Genomic DNA, 20,186 nt, shown 5'->3' on the forward strand with positions numbered 1-20,186 from the left:
AATAATCCATGTTTCCTGAGAGCAACACAATCACAGTAACATGTCAGACAATGCTGCGTGTTAGACTGTTCCAGCAACTTCCAAACGATTGTGACTCATGCCAGAATAATGGGCTTGAAAGAAGAACAAATAGTTTGATAGAACCACCAAAGTTTTCCTTGGCTGAAGTCTGGAATGTGTAAGTAGAATATTTTTGTCTGCTGAAAACTTCAGTTAAAAGTGTGACTCGTTTTTTTTTCTATTTTCATTTTCACCAATCTGTCCCTGCTCCATGTGGGCAGTGATATGGGTTGGCGAGATACGAGGAGCTCATAAATGTCCTGTCTGTGTTGTAGGAAGCCCTCAGCCAAGGCTCCCATGTGGCTACCTTGTGACCTGTTGGATGTCACATACTGGTACTCTGCCTCAACAGGTTGTAAGTTAACAAACAGTTAACTTTCCATCTTTAATGGCCCAGCCCTGCCTCCCACTTCAGCCACCTGCTATGTTTTGGAGGGTATGGGATCATATGGGAAAAAAAAAAAAAAAAAAAAAAAACCCTCTCCAGGCCTACTGTCTTATCTTTTTGGGGCACTTCATTTGAATGTTCTAATCAATTTCATTAAAAATCTAACACATAAATGAAAAATAATCGCAACTATCAATACTCTGACCTAGATACATAGAATAGATTTAATATAACAAAAAGCAATATATTATCTATTTACAGTCCAGTTAATTATAAATGGGACTGGGTTTTAACATAAAAAAGGAGACTCTTGCGTTTATAAAACTGGATTGAGCCTGTGACTATGTCCTGCCAGCCACTGAAGAAATAGAAAGTTCTTGGTAAACTATGACATCATATGCATACTTTTTCATTACCAGTGGTGCTCTTTTGCAGCAAACTAGGGGGAAAGTTTACAGCAACATTTTTTTTAAATCATATTTTATTCCCAACATGCAAAAAAAAAAAAATTCCAGTGCTAAGAACACACATATACCAATTTACGATATGTATTTTGACGATCGCCCACCATCAAAAGCCTACATGTGTTGATTGGGGGGGGGAGAAAAAGGAGGCAGGAATGGAAGGGAGTACAAAAAGGGCAACATGTGGAGCTTCACCCAACAGCAGCATAATGTCTAGAGATGCCATAAATGCCAAACAGTTGAGCAAAAAACACCACCTGATCTAATGGCGACTTGAGCAATTCCACAACTTGTCTAAGTTCTTCAATAAAGCCAGTTTCCTTCAATAAAGGGGATCACACATTGTTTGCTTACACGATTTAGGGAATCAATCTCTCAAATACTCAATAAGTCAATGAAGTTGTGTGGTTTCAGACATTTTTACAAAGGTGCCATACACAAAATGATTGAACAAAACAAATGATGGAACAAAACACCTATCCAAATCAAGTAATAGCTATATAACCTCAACTCATTTAGATGCTTTGGGACTATATGTTGAGAGCGCTGGCGAATAGCAATAATCCCAAACTCAAAGGCAAGATATGACTGGTTATAGGGTAAATTGGATGTGGCACAATATATGTAGTTATGGTGTAATGTGGCCATTTATATTAATTGAAAATGTCAGCAGAGCCAAATGTGACAGGTATATCTGATACAGGCTGCTTAAACTGGCATAAATATTTAAAATAACCCACATTCATTACAGTGAAAGTACATTAAAGAAGTGGTCTACAACTACCCTTATACCTACTATTGGTTACACAACAGAAACTTTTTCATCCAATTATTCACAGGTAGGCAGCTTAAACCAACTCTGTAGTGTTGTCGTCCCCCCCACTGAAGATATGGTGGTAACCACCAGAAGTTCATTGAAGTGTTTGGAGCCAAAATCCATCTCCCAATAAGGCACAATTCTAACAAAGACAAAAGATACAACCGTTTGAATACGGCATGGCAAGTAAGGTGTACTTTTGCTATACAACTGCTTATCGTCCCTTCATGCTACGAAGAAGATCACAATTTGATACCACTTTTGTCATGATAGAACCTGAGCGTCTGCCGTATTGTCCATTTAATGTTGATAAATGTATGCAGCTAAATAGAACCACTGAATAGAACTGGAGAGGCAAATTTCGTTTTCTCATTGTAATAAAAACTGACATAGCTCATGCTGTTTTTCTTGGCATTCCTCTACTGCTTCTGACTTCTTAGTCAAATTCTTCCACATGAGCTTTTCTGTGCTGTGGGCTATTCCTCCACCAGCCCGCAAAGATGACCATCCAGGGAAGGAAAAAACAATTCTCCCCAGGCCACTTTTTTAATAGTCATGCTGTTTTACATCCCACGTGAGCCACTAAAAAACAGAAACTTTAGCTGGAAAACAAAAGGGGGGGGGGAGGTACAGCTAGAGGTTTGCAATGTTCTGTTGCTTCGATACATTTTTCACACTAAAAAGCATTTGGCGACAGAAAATATTGATTGCACACTTAGTATGGGATCAATACATTCTGCAGGCTTGAATTCACTTTGAACATGAACTTTACTTGTATCCTTCAGGTTTTATTCTTGTTTTGGTAATTCATTTTTTTTTCTCGCTAGAAATTAACCTGTTCCAGTGGTCCTGGTCAAATAAGCACTGGCAGCTCCATGATTACGGACGAGTCTCTTTGTCCAAGGTATACATCATTTCTGGCACTGCAATTGCACCACATAACATATACATTATGCCTCGACCCTCTGTAAACACTATTGTTAGTAAAAAGAAAACCATAATGTGCTTCTAATACTAACACATGTAAAATATCTAGGAATACCACCAAATTTTCCCTTGCTGGACACAGCATTTTGAATGGCCTTTTATTTCAGTAGCTAAGGGGTGGCAGCTTTCCTGTTGAGTCTTACAATGCTCAGGAACTGCTCAAGGCAATTATTGTTAAGACATTTTGTTTCCCCCCACACTGTTCAGGGAAAAAATGGCAAATGGGATTTTTTTTGGATGTCTTTCAGCTGGAAAATAAAATATGTATTTTATCTCTAATTTGTCTTTAAGTGCCGTCAACAATTTGTGGGAGTTAAAGGAGATCTGTTCGCCTGAAACTTTTTAATATGCTTTGAGTAGTTTTAACTGCAAATCGCACCATGTGTGATGTTTACATGCTGTTCATATATAGGCTGAATTCTTTACGAAAGAATATAAAACATCGGGGGATTACTCACCTATGTACCTTCACTCTCTTAAAATGGGATTTTACACAGTCAGACTGGTCCAGTTTTAAAACAAGAACACGTGGAACTGAGGTTAGTTATTACTCTTGTCCTAAATTTTCAGTTACATTGACATCTAATCCAAAAACCTACAGGCCAGCTTTTATTACAGTCTTGCGCAGGCACAATTACTATAAATTGTGGCTACAAAAAGAGAATAAAATGTGCTTTTCATTGTGGGATAAGTTAAAAGTGAAATCGTGGTGAAATTTGAATTATTGGAGCTCCTCCAATGTGTATACTATTATTTATGGCATGTGGTTTATCTCACTATTTACTGATGGTCAAAGTAGCCATCAAAGTGGCCAGAGGTGCGCTTGTGACACAAAGTGGTTTAATGTTAAATGGATATACCTTGTTTTACCCTTGAGGAGACTCTTAAATATATAAAAAGTGTGGCTGTCGTTGGACTGTTTTTAAAAGTAAAGTTCATAGAAGACTCATTGGGTCAGTGATAATGGAACGCGGTGTCCAACTACAGCCAGAGATTCAAAGGTTAGAAACGTTAGCCATAGATTATAAAACTGCCACCATGTTCCTTTCACCTATGGGAATGATTACAAATACTAATACATATGCAGTTAGACTGTTATCAATTAAAGGATTTTTGCAGACAGTCATAAAGGACTTTGAATAATTATTGCTTTCACGAAGACTGTGGTAACACCTTTTCATAAGGCTCCGTCAAACTGTTTTGGCATATGTTGTTAATAAACCAAGCTATGCAGTAGTTATTCTTCAGCCTTTATGTATTGTACTGACTGGCAGTCAGATTCGGCTATACAGCTGCAGTCATTGGGCTCTTCTGTCTTGGATCTTGAGGTCGATACTGGTATCTGTCTGGTGCAGACCTTCCTTTGTGGCCGTAGTCTGGTAAACTCTGCCCATGAGGTGGGAAAGGCGGAACATCTTGTCTGATGGGACCCTTGGTTGGTGGCAGTTGATACGGAGGAAATTGATTGTTGTCTTCTCTGTTTACCAGTGGGTATAAACCTTTAGAGGTGTGAGCAACATCATAGTATAATGGAGGTTCTCTCTCTTTATAAACTGTGCGGGGTCCAGACATGTACTCAACAGGTTCCAAAGGTCCTCGTCTGCAAATGACAGGAAAAAATGTTACCATCTCAGAATTGGAATCAGGAGAGCACCATAGGGAAAAAAAACCTCAATATAACAAATATCCATTTTACTCTTGAATGTAAGTGGACAGAAAAATATTCAATTACACACATAATAATGTATCCATAGCAAGAGCGAGAGCACTTGTAATGCACTTTGTAATAAAGTATATTTTAAAAAAAAAACTATTTAGTAGAAACAGCTACTTATACCTCTGTAAATAAGAGCACAATGTCTATTCCAGAGAGCAGTTTAACTATATATATGAGAGGCAGAAAGTTTAGTGGCTAAAGGTGGCAGAGCCAGCATATTAATTTATTTTCCTTCCTCAATTCTTCCTCCCTTATATTTCCAAACATTAGCAATGGCAGCAATTACCCGCCAGCTTCCATCAGACATAACGGTTGGGGGATTTCAGATCCTGAAAATAGGAAATTAAGATGCCTGCTACCATGGAACATACATAGAGTGGGATTTTAATATATATGCAAAATGCTGTGATCAGATTTCGGGAGAAATTTAGTTTAAGTAGTAAACATCACATTTTACTCCATACATCTCTAGCTGATTGATCTCGAGGTCTCGTGCTATAGCAAAATTGCAATCTCTTCTTTAAATCAGCTAATGCGAAGGATGTAAAGGTAACGAAAATAGCCTTGGATGCATCCATGTACTGGACCTATAAAGGATATATGAATTCATAGATTCAGAATGTTTAAAAATGACACTTGGGGGTTTTCTTAAGGTTTTGACTCCAGTTGAGATACATTCTTCTACAAAAAGATCCGAAAGATCACAAAATAGAATAAAAAAAACCGTATGTGTGGGCTGAATAATTACAATTACTGTGTTCCACTTCCTTAGAGGCTACTGCGCATCTTAATTGCCAGACAAGTAGTAGACAACAGTCACAACAAGTACAATTGAATGGCAGAAAACATGGGGATGTCTCAAAGGAGCAGCCGTATAATCCCAATAAAACGACGTTGTTGGAACATAAACTACGGGCCATTTACTACACGCCTTCGCACTGAAGTATGTCAGAACCAGGTGTTAAATACTCCATTAACATGTAACGTATGTGGTATTAAAAAAAAAAAAAAAAAAAAAGGCCTTATAAAGGAGATCCATGAGAAGGAAATTTAAAAGCAGCTCTGTCCGGAAAACGATAATAAAAAAATTCCAATAAAAATATTCAGCGCCAGCCTCCCTTCCTAGATGTCTCTGAATAAGATCACCTCGCACACAGTGTTATTAATTTTATTTCGGTTTATTGTCTGCTTGATGTCGCAGAGAAAACGAAATGGCCTGTATATGACAGGAAGCCATGAATCTATCGGACTCTGTTCCGTATGTATGTTTACTGTCTGAGCGCTGTCGGAGGTGGTGGGAAAGCATCGCCCTCTAGCATTCAGGTATAAGTGGTTTTACCCGTCAATGAACGTAAAAGGGATTTCCTGTCACCTTACACACAGCAAGTTAATAAGCAGTCTGGGCCGTGCTTACTTCAGTTTGACTAACAATGCAATAAATGTATATATGATATTCTGACAGGCTGGGGGTTTATTCTGTCATTTGGGATTCTAGGTTAAATATTGTTACATTTTTCTCCTGGGCAAACAGGAAGTGTGTAGAAGAGCTGACGTTTTATCGCTGGCAACTGGGAGATAGGGAAACTGTTCAGAGTAATAACGAACGCTAGCACAGGGGCTTCAATAAATAGTGGCACCTACCCTCTACGCCTATTCAAAATATAAGGCTGGGTAGATTCTAATATCGATGGGGGTGTATATTGAAAGTGATTCTGGAGTAATATTTCAAATGTAGTGTTAACACCATGGCAACAAATCAAATGGCGCTTCTGAATGGGGCCTTTCTTTGGTTTCTATGGTGATAAATCTGTTTTTTTAACTTTTAAGTTTCGGTCAGAATCACAATTTGTACAACTCCTCTGACGTTGAGCGATGGTCTGTAAATCAAGTGAAATTATCACCTCTCTCTTGCAAAATGATAAGAGACGCCACATTGGTTGTCAAAGTAAAGCCTAGTTAATTGCAAGCGTTAAAACCAATGGAGACATTCCTTAAAGAGATCAATGTGATCCACAAACACCGACAGATGGCAAAGTACAAACATACTCGGTATTCCTGTATGCTACATTATACTACATTACCAACTCCCTTAAACATAAGAGATCCACCTGGCCTGGGATATCTACGTATAAACACAGTCGGTATGAGACCGTTTCACATATCTGTCAATTCAAGTAAACATAAATGCATTCATGACTGTGTTTGACATTCTTATCTTCTCAGCCTTACTCAGTGCGGTTCTTTCCTCCGCTTCGTGTGTATATAACTCACAATGCATATGTCTGCCGGCCACCAGCTTACTGGTAATCTAATTCTATAAAGAACACACACGTAATTGAATTATTATTAGAATACCCGGCCACAGGATCCTTTTAAATTTGTCCGCCATTATAGAAGACGTATGCTCATGATATGTTTATTTAAAAAAAATGTAAAAAGATAGTCAAGAGACGTACATTTTCTAGGTTAAAATGGCTTAATAAATGACCCATTGAAATCATTAAGTGCAAAGAGTTTCCTGTGCAAGGTACTGGATGGAGAGAGCAGCCTATGTGTGTCTGTGACGCTAACGGACCCCCTGGGACCTGTGGAGTGGAAAACAGAGGGTTATATAAGACAGGCGCTCCTAGTCCTTAATGAGACGGACCAGACTATGTGTTGAAGGAAGAGACAAACCCTACCTTCAGAGAGAAAAAAAAATGGCTTCCAAATGACACATGTACTGAGACAACTGGTATCTTTATTCTCACACCTACTCTTTATACGGTCAATCCACTCATCACTCCTGTGGAAGTAATTTCTCTATGTTTTATTGCTATTGAAGCTGAGAGAAATAGACTGAAAATAACCCAGGGATACTGCCTTTTTTTGTTAGCATACAATTAACTGAAAATCCGACTGGAGACTTTTTTTCGTTTTCTTTTCTTTACTGAAAATGTGTGCTACTCCGGTAAATTAATGATTACGGTGCCTTGTGGTTACATTTTGCTCTATTAAGCAAATGTGGAAAAAAACTAAACGGCCAAAAAGGAGCCACGGTTTATTTTCCAACCTTTACCACCCATTTCTTTACAAAATATGCATTTTAACTAGTAACATACCTTACTTTAGAGCTCAACTCATATACATTTACTATCAGGTCTGTGGCCCGACCATTACATGCTGACATGTCTTCAATAGTGTTTTCTTCTTCCCTGTTGGTTTACTATCAGAATATTTGTTTACATTGTTTTTTCTTATATTTACAGAGACCAAGTGGTTTATATGTTGGTAGGTTATACACTAACATATAGCAGTAGCATGGTTACATCTGTGAGATGACATCAGGAGGAGGTATGTGTAAAAAGTAATTTTTTCATACATAGGCAATGGTTTGATCACCAGGAACCTTCCATGTTGCCACAATGATACGATAAATGTTATGTTGGTTGCTCCACAATAATATTTTTTATTTTTCCTTTAGTGTTGTATGTTTTAAAACCGTATTGATATATTACTTTACTACAAGCAGTTTCAAATCAATAGGAAGAAAGGTAGCAACCTGCAATGATGATTAGTGGATATTTACTCACATCTACAGATACTGTTAAATCGCTCTATTCCAACTAGTGTATAATGCAATGGGAGTATTATATATATATATATATATATATATATATATATATATATATATATATATATATATATATATATATATATATATATATATATATATTAGAGCTACATCTGCTTTTTGTAGTAACTCATAAACCTTATTCCATAGTTTTTTTTATCCTTGGTGCAACTCCACCAAATAGGTAAGGTAAATCTCTGTAGAAGTACCACAATGCCAGCAAAGATCTGAAATGCGAGGATACATATTAGCAAGCCTCGAAGGAATAAAAATCTCTGTTAACCACCTTAAAACGAGTTTCTACAAGAGATACATTGTGTATAGCTAGGTAGTAAATGTTCCAAACGATGGCTGGTGCGTCCCTTCAAACACTGGGCTGACAAGATAGTTACACTTGTTATACTTGTACCTCTTATAATCAGACAGATGTCTACCCATGTCAAACACACTCGATACTGTACAGAGCCAGCCAACAAGCATTCACTTTTTACTTTTCCTGCTTTTGGATCAACAATGTGAAACTCATTATGAGATAAAGTAAGCCAACAAAATCCTATCGGCTCCTCTAACGCAGGGACACATGCTGAGCGAGAGAGCTGGATTAGCTGAAGGCCTCCTTTGGGGAATTGTATTTGTGTAGAGTTTAGCCAGGCCGGTACTCATGTGTCATTGAAACATGTCTTTAGTTAGGTGGGAATACTTGTAAGCTTTTTTTTAAGGTTCCGGGGGATATTTTTGTCATTTTGTTTGTAGTTAACACATTGTTGTAACATTAGGGAGCCGGCAAATGTGCATACCGAATTATATAATGGTGTTGAATATCTTAATTACGTTTTTGACAGCGGCATTTGGAATTGCAATATTTTTGCTCAATTCGCAATTAAAGCAAAACCATTATACTATAACAAAATGTTTACATTACTCAAAACTATATAAAGTACATTGTTAATTTGTTCTAAAATTGTTAAGCTCTTTTCAATTGAAACTTTTACTTTACAATGTATTTCCACACTAGCCTGGTGAAGAAGAGAGAGGGCTAGGTGGATACTTAATGTGGAAATGTCTTAAAGTGGAACTATCTGTGGTTTACGCTTTTTGTTTTCAACTTGTATCAAAGGAAACTGAAAAAAATAATAATTAAGAGAAAAATAATCACTAAAATACTGCAAACTGGAAGTCAAGATTGCTGCTCCTGTAGTACACAAGTAAGGTAAGTTTTTTTTTTTTTTTTTTTTTTTTTTTTTTTTTTTTATATATATATAATGGAAGATTCGAGAAATCTGCTTTACCATTATATTATTCTAAAGCCCAATTAAGGTGTGTGTGTGTGTGTATATATATATGTGTGTATATATATGTATGTATGTATGTATATGACTTCAGCAACATGGCACACAGATGTCAATGATGCAGCAGAGGCCTCTTGGCAAGAAGTCAGGATACAAGAGCAAGTATCTGTATATATCACCCCGATGCATTCCCATACTGCAGGAAAAGGTTTAATTTCTAAGATACCGTGTGGGCTACAGAGGGGAATCCGATAGAGTAACAATGGATTTGGTTTGTTACATCACATAATATTTATATCATCATTAATTGGGTAGCCCTCCTCTATAAACGACACAGCTATGTTGTTTTTCCTTTTTTTTAGTAGAATAGTTGTTTATTTTTCTATGCAGACCTTCATCAGTTCTTGTAGTGGTTAATGTCTTCCTTATCTCGGATTATAAAGCCCTGGTGTGATTCAGCAACAGGATATGAATGAATGAGAAGACAACACAATAGCAACAAACGCTACTGTGTTGGAAAGAAAAAATATGCTATACTGATTGTTCCAGGTAAAAAAAAAAAAAAAAATCTTAAGATACAAAATATGAATATGGCAAGACTAATGGTCAGTTTTATGACTGTTCTATGGTAAGACGAAGTTTAGTATTGAGACTTAATGATGAAATAATTTGCTTCCGGTATAGAAGTACAGAAAAAAGTAAATTCGCCAATTACAGAGACTGAAAGAAATTCGAGACAATGTATGTAAGTAGTAATCAAAATAGTAACTGTGGTCATTTGATATGTGACATGTAAATATGTGGGAATAATTACTACATGTGTTGGATGCTTGGGAGATCAGTATAACACCATGTACAACTCTTTCAGTTTAGTATGAGGTTTAATGTTGCCAATTAAAACTGAACACCCTTTGCCAGGTTTGTTGTACTGATTATAATTAGCAGCCTATGACCTCTCTACACATTTTACACATAATAATATCCAGACAAATGTGCTGGCATATATGTGCTGTATCCTACATGAAAATAAGGTATCTTTTGTGTGGCTAGACTGTAAATAAATGAAGGACATGGGCTTTACCCCTGACCATTTGTGATCACCCTATGACTATCAGCATAAACTGTTATTTTAATGTATTTTCCATTGATACTTTTGTAATATACCCAAAATATCTTCTAGATTGCTGCTCTCCTAACTTTTTGTTTTCATAAATCCAAATGTGTTCTGTTTACCAGTTGTACAGCACCGCAAAATACGATGGTCTATATAAATCAATAAATAGCAATAATAAAGTAGATTTACGATTCTTCACATCCATGGCAATATCACACTTATTTAGTGTAAATGTCCTAATGCAATGCAAGGTCAGCTCACATTCTTTGTTCCCTTAAGCATTAAAATAACTGTAGGTGAAATGCCATATACCTTAAAACAGATACTCCCTGACACTTGTATAGAATGTTAGAGGTCTGCTGCTAAAAGGATCAGTGCATTTGTATGAGAAAGATACACCTGTATTTATATTGGGATTAATTAGACAGTGTAAGGTTTTTGGGGTACATAAGCAAAACATTCAGTTGCCCTTCTATCTAAATACTAACCCCACCCACTGATGCTTCACAAACACTGCTGTGCTTTTGGCCATCGCCTACTGCAAGCAGCGACATAAGGGCAGAAGGTATCAGCTGCTGCGATGATGTGAAGGCAAGAGAGCATGGCACTGACTTGCTTGAAACCTTGGATTCAGGGAAGGAAGGGCCAGGAGGAGCTGCAGTTGGATTTGGGAGCTGATGGAAGCGCACTGATGAACAGTAACTTACAGCAGTGGATGGGCTACTACACATACATTAGCGGCTGCTAGGTTTCCCCTGACCAAGCCATGTCCACTGACAGGCTCATTGGTAGCATCAATGCTGAGCCAGTGGTGCTTCAGGGATTTTTTTACTTCTGGGACTCCTTTCACCCTAAGGGGATATGCAGCCCCCTTCCTTCCCTCTCTGAACAAAGTCAAGGGAGAGCCAGATCTTCTAGGGTCTCCTCAGAAGAGGAGATGTGTTAAGGTGCTGCTTCTGGCCCCAGCCCATGGCTGCTGTTATAAATCTTCTTTTTCCCCACCACCAGCCATAAGGCCAAGTCATATTTAAGTGGAAAAAGGCCAGGTAATTCAAGTGCTCTTAGACTTCCAAGTAAATGAATGCACCCTTACACACCACATACACACGTGAAGAGAGCCTGGTGCTTTAGGGGGCTCTAAAGTCACACCCAGAGGACCAAGCTTTCCCTCTCTCACAGCTACTCACTTGATCTTAGCCAAAGCGGTACTTTAGAGAGAGTAAACCTCATAGTTACGAAGCAACGCTTTCAAACAGACCAAAGAGGACTGCTGCTCAGGACCCAGGCGCCATTAAGGGTCTTTTGACCATTAAAGTGATATGTGCCTATATGTCTAAAAAATGCAAGATATCCCGTGTGTCTCTCTCCCTTGACATCCCTCTTTGCTATGATTTTCAAATGTTTTCTGGGCATAATTGCATCAGAGTGTCCTTTGCATCTCAATGATTGCAGATCTGTGATACCTTGCTAATCAACCATATGGGGTAAATTTATGTTAGAATATCAAACTATAAATCTCATATTTGCCACTTAGGATAGCCCTGTTCATAAAGGATGCAGGACGCATTATCTATATTGACCAATGCAGCTTTGCATACATTTAGATTTACACAGATAGCCACTGCACTTTAATATAAAAACAGCTATGCTTTTACATAGTATACACATCATACAGATCGTGCAAAGAGATTGTTAAAACAATATTCACTGTGTCTGGATTACTTTGTATGCAAATCAGGGAGAAATTCGCTCTGCAGCCGTGATAAGAGGATCTGACACCTTTTTGATGCACATACTACAAAAAGTAAGTGTGTTGTTTGGGGATAAAGATCAAAGAAGTGAAAGTATGAGTTTCTCTGTAAACAAAGGAGTCTTCTGGAATCATTAACTAGAATTGTGTGGAACGCGAAGAGATGGCATCCACTTGCGAAGATTATTAGCAGCCTCTGACATAAGCAGGAATGATAATGGGGATAGAAGTGTGGATATCTGAAAACTCCATATTCCTTCTAGGGGTTTGGCATTTACTTTGGCTCCCTTCCTCAGCCAAGACTTTATTCATATTGCACACAATACTATATGTAATGTTCCTACCTATGAGCTGAAGAATTTAAAGAAAACCCTTTTGCTCCCATTGTCATGGTTACATGAATCGGTCAACTATTTGAGGGACCTTTTGCAATTCATCCTAAAGTCTGGCCCTAAGTTTCCTAATTATACCCAATATACATAACAATGTTTAATAGTATTGTGTGATTCTCAGACACCAGAGCCTAAAGACTGTTCACATCCCATGTGACAACAGAAAGGAAGCGAGACGACAGCCAGCAGGGTGTTAAATGTTAAATGATCAAGTTTATTTGCATGATCGCTACATATTTTAACATTGTAAATTCCACTGATTTTGAGTGAGCAAGTGTTACATTTTAGTAGTTATTAGGAAAGCCCTATATATATATGGCCGATTGTGGACTGTAACACATAGCGCTGTATATACAGACAATTGTTAATGTTCATGAGATAAGTGGAGTCCCTCCTGTTCCTAGATAAGACACCTTGTTGTACATACAGTATGTGTCAATGTACAGTTTTAGTTGAGTAGTTGACTTGCTTCCAGATATTTCCCTTAATTTAGAGTAAATCAAATCTCTTTTATCATCAACTATAACAAGAAACTGGCTGAACTATTCTAAAAACCTGTGAACACACCTGAGTCAAGCAGGTTATGCAGTTTGACCACTATCCTAAACCTCGTTCTTGTAGTAGATGAGTGTTTCATGCATGCATTGTGATAACATCCTACTGATAAGGGTCCAGTGACCAATATGACCAAGTACTACACTGTAGGTAAATAGCCATTATCTACTAGTAGAGATTTGATGAGGTGTGAACTAAATACAAGGATGTTTTCTTTATTTGCACTGGCGATGCAGCGCTTCATCTCCCAATCACTCTAAACACACTGTACGGAAAGCGAGTTCAGACGTACAGATGGGACAGAAACCCGATAACTGTGTTTAAAATCCTTGTATCCAAAACCTTAAGCACTTATGCAAGTACATTCACTTTTTCAATTGTTTACTTATTTCAGCAGGGTTCCCATTGCAGGCATTATTACTATAAGGCTTGAAATTTAATTAATCTTAAGAAAGTTGTTTAAGAGCTGTAATTAACATAGCCATTCCAGCCTTTTAAATCAATGGGAATTATGATTGAAGTGCCCATTGATTTGCAAAGCGCAGCGGTAAAAATCATCCATTATATACGCATGGTAGATAAGAGTCTAGCAGGATATGCTTTACATTTAAAAACATTAGAAATGGAGAATTTGATGGCAGATAAGGACTGTGTGGCTACCTATTCCACCCGTTTTCTGCCAGCTCTGTTCTTGACCATGGTTTTATGTCCTGGATAGACCTATTTTTTTTAGCTCACCTTTTAAAGAAACAATAATGTCCTATTTTTGCAATACTGCTTGATTTACATTTGAAAAATAAGTATTAATGCCCTATAGATCTCCCATACTGCATTGACCTCTACTAATAGAAGACTATTCTGCCTAATTTCTTCAAATATTCTTGTCGGTTTCCCAGTCCAAATTACAACCATTTTTTACTTCCTTGCTTGGCGTACCTTGCAACAACACAACACTTGTTTTCTTTAGTGTCTCAAACTAATCCCTCATTTGAAATGATCTTTGCAAAGACAAGCTATAAACACATATATTTCCAGTCCCCTAAGTTATCAAGTTATCATTTGCTGTGAAATCTATAATTTTACATTGAGGGGGTCTCTGAGCGGCTGACAATATAAGCTTTCTGCTCCCACGCCTACGCAGCTACGCAAGATTGCAGCAAAATACTTAATGGCCCAGGGTGTCCGTTTATTTAAGAATAATTGTCCTCCTATCGCCTCCCGTGCAGCGCCCATCCCACTAATTTATACTGTTGATATTCCGTCAGCTTCATTCCTTCTGTGGGTGGGTAATTAGACAAAGATGCAGTTGTGTCAAATTGTGTAATTCTGCCACCCACATACCATTCATCTGGGCTTTGTTATTTTACATGATATGGTTTCCATCCAAACACACACATATTCAGTACATATGAAAGGACATATGGAATAAAAGTTATAAAGCAACATTGTTCCAGCTTTAGAAAGGTAAGGTATCACACCGAACATATTTATTTATAAGGGTGTTGGTCTACCCAGAAAATTGAGGAAACATACAGTATTTGTTACATCATCTTGATGTATATACCCAAGAAGACTATATACATTATTTTAATGTTAATTTATGTAGATGTAAAGCTGTACATGTATACAATGTTTCGATGGTAGGGGGACGCCTAGATCCTTGCTTTGTGCCATACAGCATGAAAGGGGCCTTCAGATAAAATAATTGATAAAAACTACATAGTGTGTTGTTGTTTTCTTGGAGATAATTAATTTAAAATGGAAAGTGCTCCGAATGTATATGCATAAGGTGAATTTCTAATATACATAATGCTTATTTAAAAAATGTAAATTTGATTCCATTGGTTTCTTTAGTGTATTGAACCATAAAATGTAGGCAGAGATATATCTCGTCTGGGCGCTGTCCCATAGCAGTGTCCCTGGCCCCCTACCACTTACCTCCATAGCTGCCATCTACCATGCTGAGCATGTCGTATCACGGCAGAATGTATGGAAGACGTGGAGTAAGGTCACTGTGGAGAGTGTGCCATATAGGCACAGTTCTCTATAGTGTATTTGGGCCCTAAGTGGCGAGTCGGGAAGCTGACTGACACCCCCAGGCCTAGACAAGAATGCGCCACTGAATGTATGGTTTTGGGGCATAACACACATGCTTTAAGTGTGGTGTTCCACTTAGACAAAACATGATTTGCACTCTCTGGTATGTTAAGCAAATAAACCTAAACAGATGCGTTATTTTATTAATTCCTCCGAAGGATTAGTTACATAATCACAACTCCGAAAAAGTGCCTGCTTTTGTGGCTCCTGATGAGTTTTCCCTCAAAAATATGAGTGAGGCAAAATTATTTATAATTAAATTATTACTGGAAAGGTTGTGGCTATTTAGAAATATCCAGAGTTCCAGTACTGGAAATATTTGGTTTGCAATACTGCTGCAAACACTACTTTACTCACAATAATGTACTTATTCTGTCAAATGGATATTTGTTTAAAAAATGAAAATAAATTTCTTTGATACCCAACCTAACCATTCAAAGTGTGTGTTCCGCTGTTATGAAATCAGACTCTGTTATGACTGCCAAAACAGGTAGGATTTCCGAGTCTGGTACGACTCTCCTCTGATTGAGTAACGCTTTATTGGTTACTCCTTTTTTTTCTTGGGATCGCTTTCCTCCCTAAAGCTGCGTTTGACACAAGACATACAGATGGGGCATCTCTTTATGACATACAATCACGCATTTTTCACATATGCGGCCAATCCCCTAAACGTTCAGTCACTCCTAAAGCCCGGCTATGAACAACTTGCTCTAAATTCCCATTCTCATACCACCGGAGTGTTGATCACAACCACCCTTAGCACCAGGCTCCAGTCTATCTTGCATTGGAAAACTTTTAGTAATGATGAATTAGCCCTGTCTTTGAACCTTTTCTAAGAGATTTGATCCACCGGGGAAATTCGTTCTGTCAATAGGAATGCTTGGTTTACAGTATGTGATGGAGAGCATCATAAAAACTGAATGTTTATTACACCACTACAGCTTAGTAGATGTTCTAGGCTGGACAGATAGAACATGTCAATTTCACCTTCTATCCTCTTCACCAAGACTGGTGTGAAATATCACCTTGATGTGATCCTGGTTATCTCTGACAGCAATTAACCAAGGCTCACTTACACCGTGCATAGTGAAGAGAAACAGCTGGGAAGCTCTCGGATAGACAGGGAACTGTTCGCACCTATTCCCTTAGGGAACATACACAGACATTCTGGACATGCTTAAGAATGCAAGGAAAATATCTTAAATTACACAAAAGGAATCTCCATTAATCCCATGCAGTCTGTGTGCTAGTGGGGCAAACGCTGTGAGATCTTCAAAAGGAACGTTGGTACAGACGGAGATCTAAAAAAGTTATCTCCTCGTTATAAAATTAACTAGATCCACTTTATAAAGTAGCAATATATTCCGCACTGTTTTACAGTGGGATATGAAACCAATTGTACGAACTGTTAATGAAATGCCCCCTTTTAAATAAAAAATCATTCACTGTTTTTGTTCAAATCATGTTGTTTAAATGTAATGATTGGTGGCACCATTTTTTCCACATCTGAGAGCAGCCCTTGGGTCCATGTGATGCAACCACTTTTTAGGACTGATTTAACTGGCATGTAGTTAAAACGTTAACTTTGGGATAGAAAACAATGTAGTAAATACCTGTATTGTCTGCAATTATTATTACGAGTAACCGTATTTTTTGCCTATTGTATAAATGAGTGTTTTCATATTTAGATAATTGTCTTAACATTAAACTGTCTGTTTTGCCATAAATGTAGGTTTGAAAATAGATTTTTAAATTCCAGTCTGTCAGTCATATTGGTCAATCCATGTAAATGTACAGGAATACTATCATTAAAAACCATTCACATGTTGCACAGCACGCAGTGGAGCATTTACTGTTGTAAAGTGCAAATTTAGATCTTTTTTTTAAAAAAAAATCCATCCCTTCTCTTTACATATTGGATAACTGTGTTCTGGTAATTTTATTTGTTGCAAAGGAAAAATCCAAAACAGTTTAATGCACGGGGCTCTGTACGGTATTAATAGCACTTATGCAAAATGTTTTGGGTTTTTTTTTTTAACAGTAAGATATGATTTCTATTTGATTTCTTAGTCGAATAAAAAAAAAATCAAAATGCAAGCAACCTGTTAGAAAACAATATAAAGTGTTTTAAAAATAACAATATCCCTATGAACTCTAGCCAGGTTGCTAAAACAAAATCTGTCCAGATCCTCCCTCCCCTTTACAAATAAAGCCAAAATAAATCAGCTGCCACCAATGAACTAAATGGTAAAGGCACTAAAAGTCTAAATAAAAGCCAAAATCTTGGACGCAAATATAAACAAAAGTTGAAACACGTATAAACACTACTGTGTTTTCATTACAGTAAAAGAATAATGGATTTTCAATAGATGTGAACAGTAGTGCCTCCGCGGTGTGGATTCCATCCACAGACGTGATGTCACAGAAATTTGGATCACACTTCCTGACTCCTAACTACAACTGGAAATTCTTACATCTACCTCTGACAGTTGCAACAGGTTGTGCCATTTTTGTGATTTTTATACTTCTTTTTCATTGAATTTTCTATAAAATAAATAGATTTATGGAAAAAAAATCTGTAAAATTTCTATGGAAAATATTTTGTGGAGATAATGGGCAAATTGGTTTCCCACAGTTTGTCGCACCTTTGTTTCACCAGCCAATCACGGTCTGTTTTGTTCATGGAAGCACAAGGTGCAAACGCCGCATTGTGGTTAAACACCTGTCACCTTGGTTGCTGCCATAAAATCACCTTTCGATACAATAGCATGAATACAATGGAAGTACCTCTGACACACAGGGCTTCACACAGTCAATGAGGAATCTGTGCGCTAGCGTAATTTTAATGTACCTACACACAATGACGAAAATCACATATCTAATTAGAATATGTCTGGGATAAATGCTAACAGCCCTTTGTGCCTAACTGTAAACATTTCACTTACGTCTAAAACATAAACTGAAGATTGGTTCATCTCGGACTATATAGCGCTACCCAACTTAATACTGTAAAGCAACATTTCAATAGTATATTAAGAGATCCAGCCCCAGGGTTCCAGGTCTTTAGTGGAACTGTGTTTCTGGAGGCCTTGCTTGAAGGACCGTGCCTTGGTGGCACGGTCCTTCACTAGCTCAGCACCCCAAACCGATATTAAATACACCATTGACTCCTCACTTGGGGTTTCCCTGTGAAGTTGATTTAGATGACCAATCTCCATTAGTTTATTCCACAAATTTCAAAAGTATTGTCCGACCAATCTTTTTCCGCAGGTTCCAGAAGGGTAGAGGGATAGGGATCCATGCGAGCCACGTCTACCGCAGAGAAAAATCAACCACAGGGAAAAAAAATAACATATAAGTAAAAAAAAAAAATTATATATGAAGGTCTCCACATCATGTGTTTATGTTTCCATATCCCACAGATATTTTTACTTTCCTCACTGTGCCGAGCTATGGAGTCTGGAATGATCATTTATTTAGAGATATATATCCACTTTGACATTTCCTAATCCTCCACCTCGTACCTTCTTTGTGCAAAAACGTGATCACTGCAAAGGATCCTTCCTGGGTCTGTGTCTGCGGTTCATGTCTGTGTTTCTCCATATGTTTTGCTTACAAAATGCCCATTTCCAAAACATTATTTAAAACGCTTAACTAACACGCAAACATTAAAATGTTAGGCGTTTTGTGTGTTAGTCACATAAAAGGTTAGCCACGAGGTATTACCCATTGTTAAGCGTTTTAAGTGCAGCCACAATTTAATGTGCGTAGAGAAAGAAACATACGGTCTGTATATTAATCCTTCATAGCTGTCAAGTAAAAGCATATGCTGAAAAACGAACGTATGGAATATATTACTTAAAATATGCCAATATGCTATTATTTAACACAGTGGAACACTAAATTAGTCATTTATGAGAAGCAGCGCCAAAATCTGGTGGTTAGAATATTCATAACTAGTGAAACCAAAACATTTATAGAATATTATACCAAAACATACAAAATAAAACATATAGGCACGGTTAACAGGCAGATAGAGCAAGACCTAAAATGACTTTTTGAATATAAAATATACTTACCCACATATTTGTACTCAAGATAGATAGATAGATAGATAGATAGATAGATAGATAGATAGCTTTGTGAATGTACATTGTCAGTAGGTTTAAGGCATATCATGGATAGGGAAACACATAGATATCTGCAACATCCAGTCCCAGGGTACAGTATGTTGGCAAGTATGACAAAGATGATGAGCTATTTTCCTTAAACTGTAACGTTATGCATAATATACAATTGCATTGATTCATCAACACAATAATTATTTGAACGTTGAATAGCAACGTATGTGTATGTATGTGCAGCGTAACCCTTTGCCCAGTAGCAGAGAGAAAATGATTACTGGTCACAGCAATTATGTCCCTATACCAGCTTGAAATCAGTACATTGTGCACCAAATTTAGTGCCCCTCTAACCCACTTGCCATTGATGTACATACATTCTCAACACTGGGACATTAAATTAGTCTGCAATAAATCGTAATATTACCATCAGTCTCTTATCTGTTTTTTGGGTTGGGGCTTCAAAGCTACGAAAGCGTGACACATACTCATGCAACCCGGAGAAGACATCCCAGATAATCTGCTACGTGGCATGGTATATACAGTAGGATCAGCGCCTACCACACATTAACCAACATGTTATTTGAAATGTCGATCCAGCATTCCAGTATGATACACGTATCATTACATACAATCGTGTTTCCACGTCGGGTAGAACTAACAGTGGCCACCCATGCAGTATTGGTGGGGCTCACATAATGCTTACACCATGCGTCTAGTTAACGGTTTCTCATGAATTTTAATTCTACTGTCACAGACTGCTCAGAAACAAGGAATATTTACCTCATGTATACTTTAGACGGAAAGCACATGTACATTATA

General features: G+C 37.6%; 1 protein-coding gene across 1 annotated transcript in view; it reads right to left on the reverse strand.

Annotated features, from left to right (window-relative positions):
- Nucleotides 1-3,678: 3,678 nt before the first annotated feature.
- PARD3B (par-3 family cell polarity regulator beta) overlaps nt 3,679-20,186 on the reverse strand; it is a 504,041-nt gene continuing 487,533 nt past the window's right edge. Inside the window, exon 23 of the mRNA XM_053471715.1 lies at nt 3,679-4,316. Coding sequence (XP_053327690.1) covers nt 4,001-4,316 — 316 coding nt within the window. The 3' untranslated portion in view covers nt 3,679-4,000. The remainder of the gene's footprint in view (nt 4,317-20,186) is intronic.

The sequence above is a fragment of the Spea bombifrons genome, chromosome 7 (assembly GCF_027358695.1).
Source record: "Spea bombifrons isolate aSpeBom1 chromosome 7, aSpeBom1.2.pri, whole genome shotgun sequence".
In the NCBI taxonomy this organism is placed as follows: Eukaryota; Metazoa; Chordata; class Amphibia; order Anura; family Pelobatidae; genus Spea; species Spea bombifrons.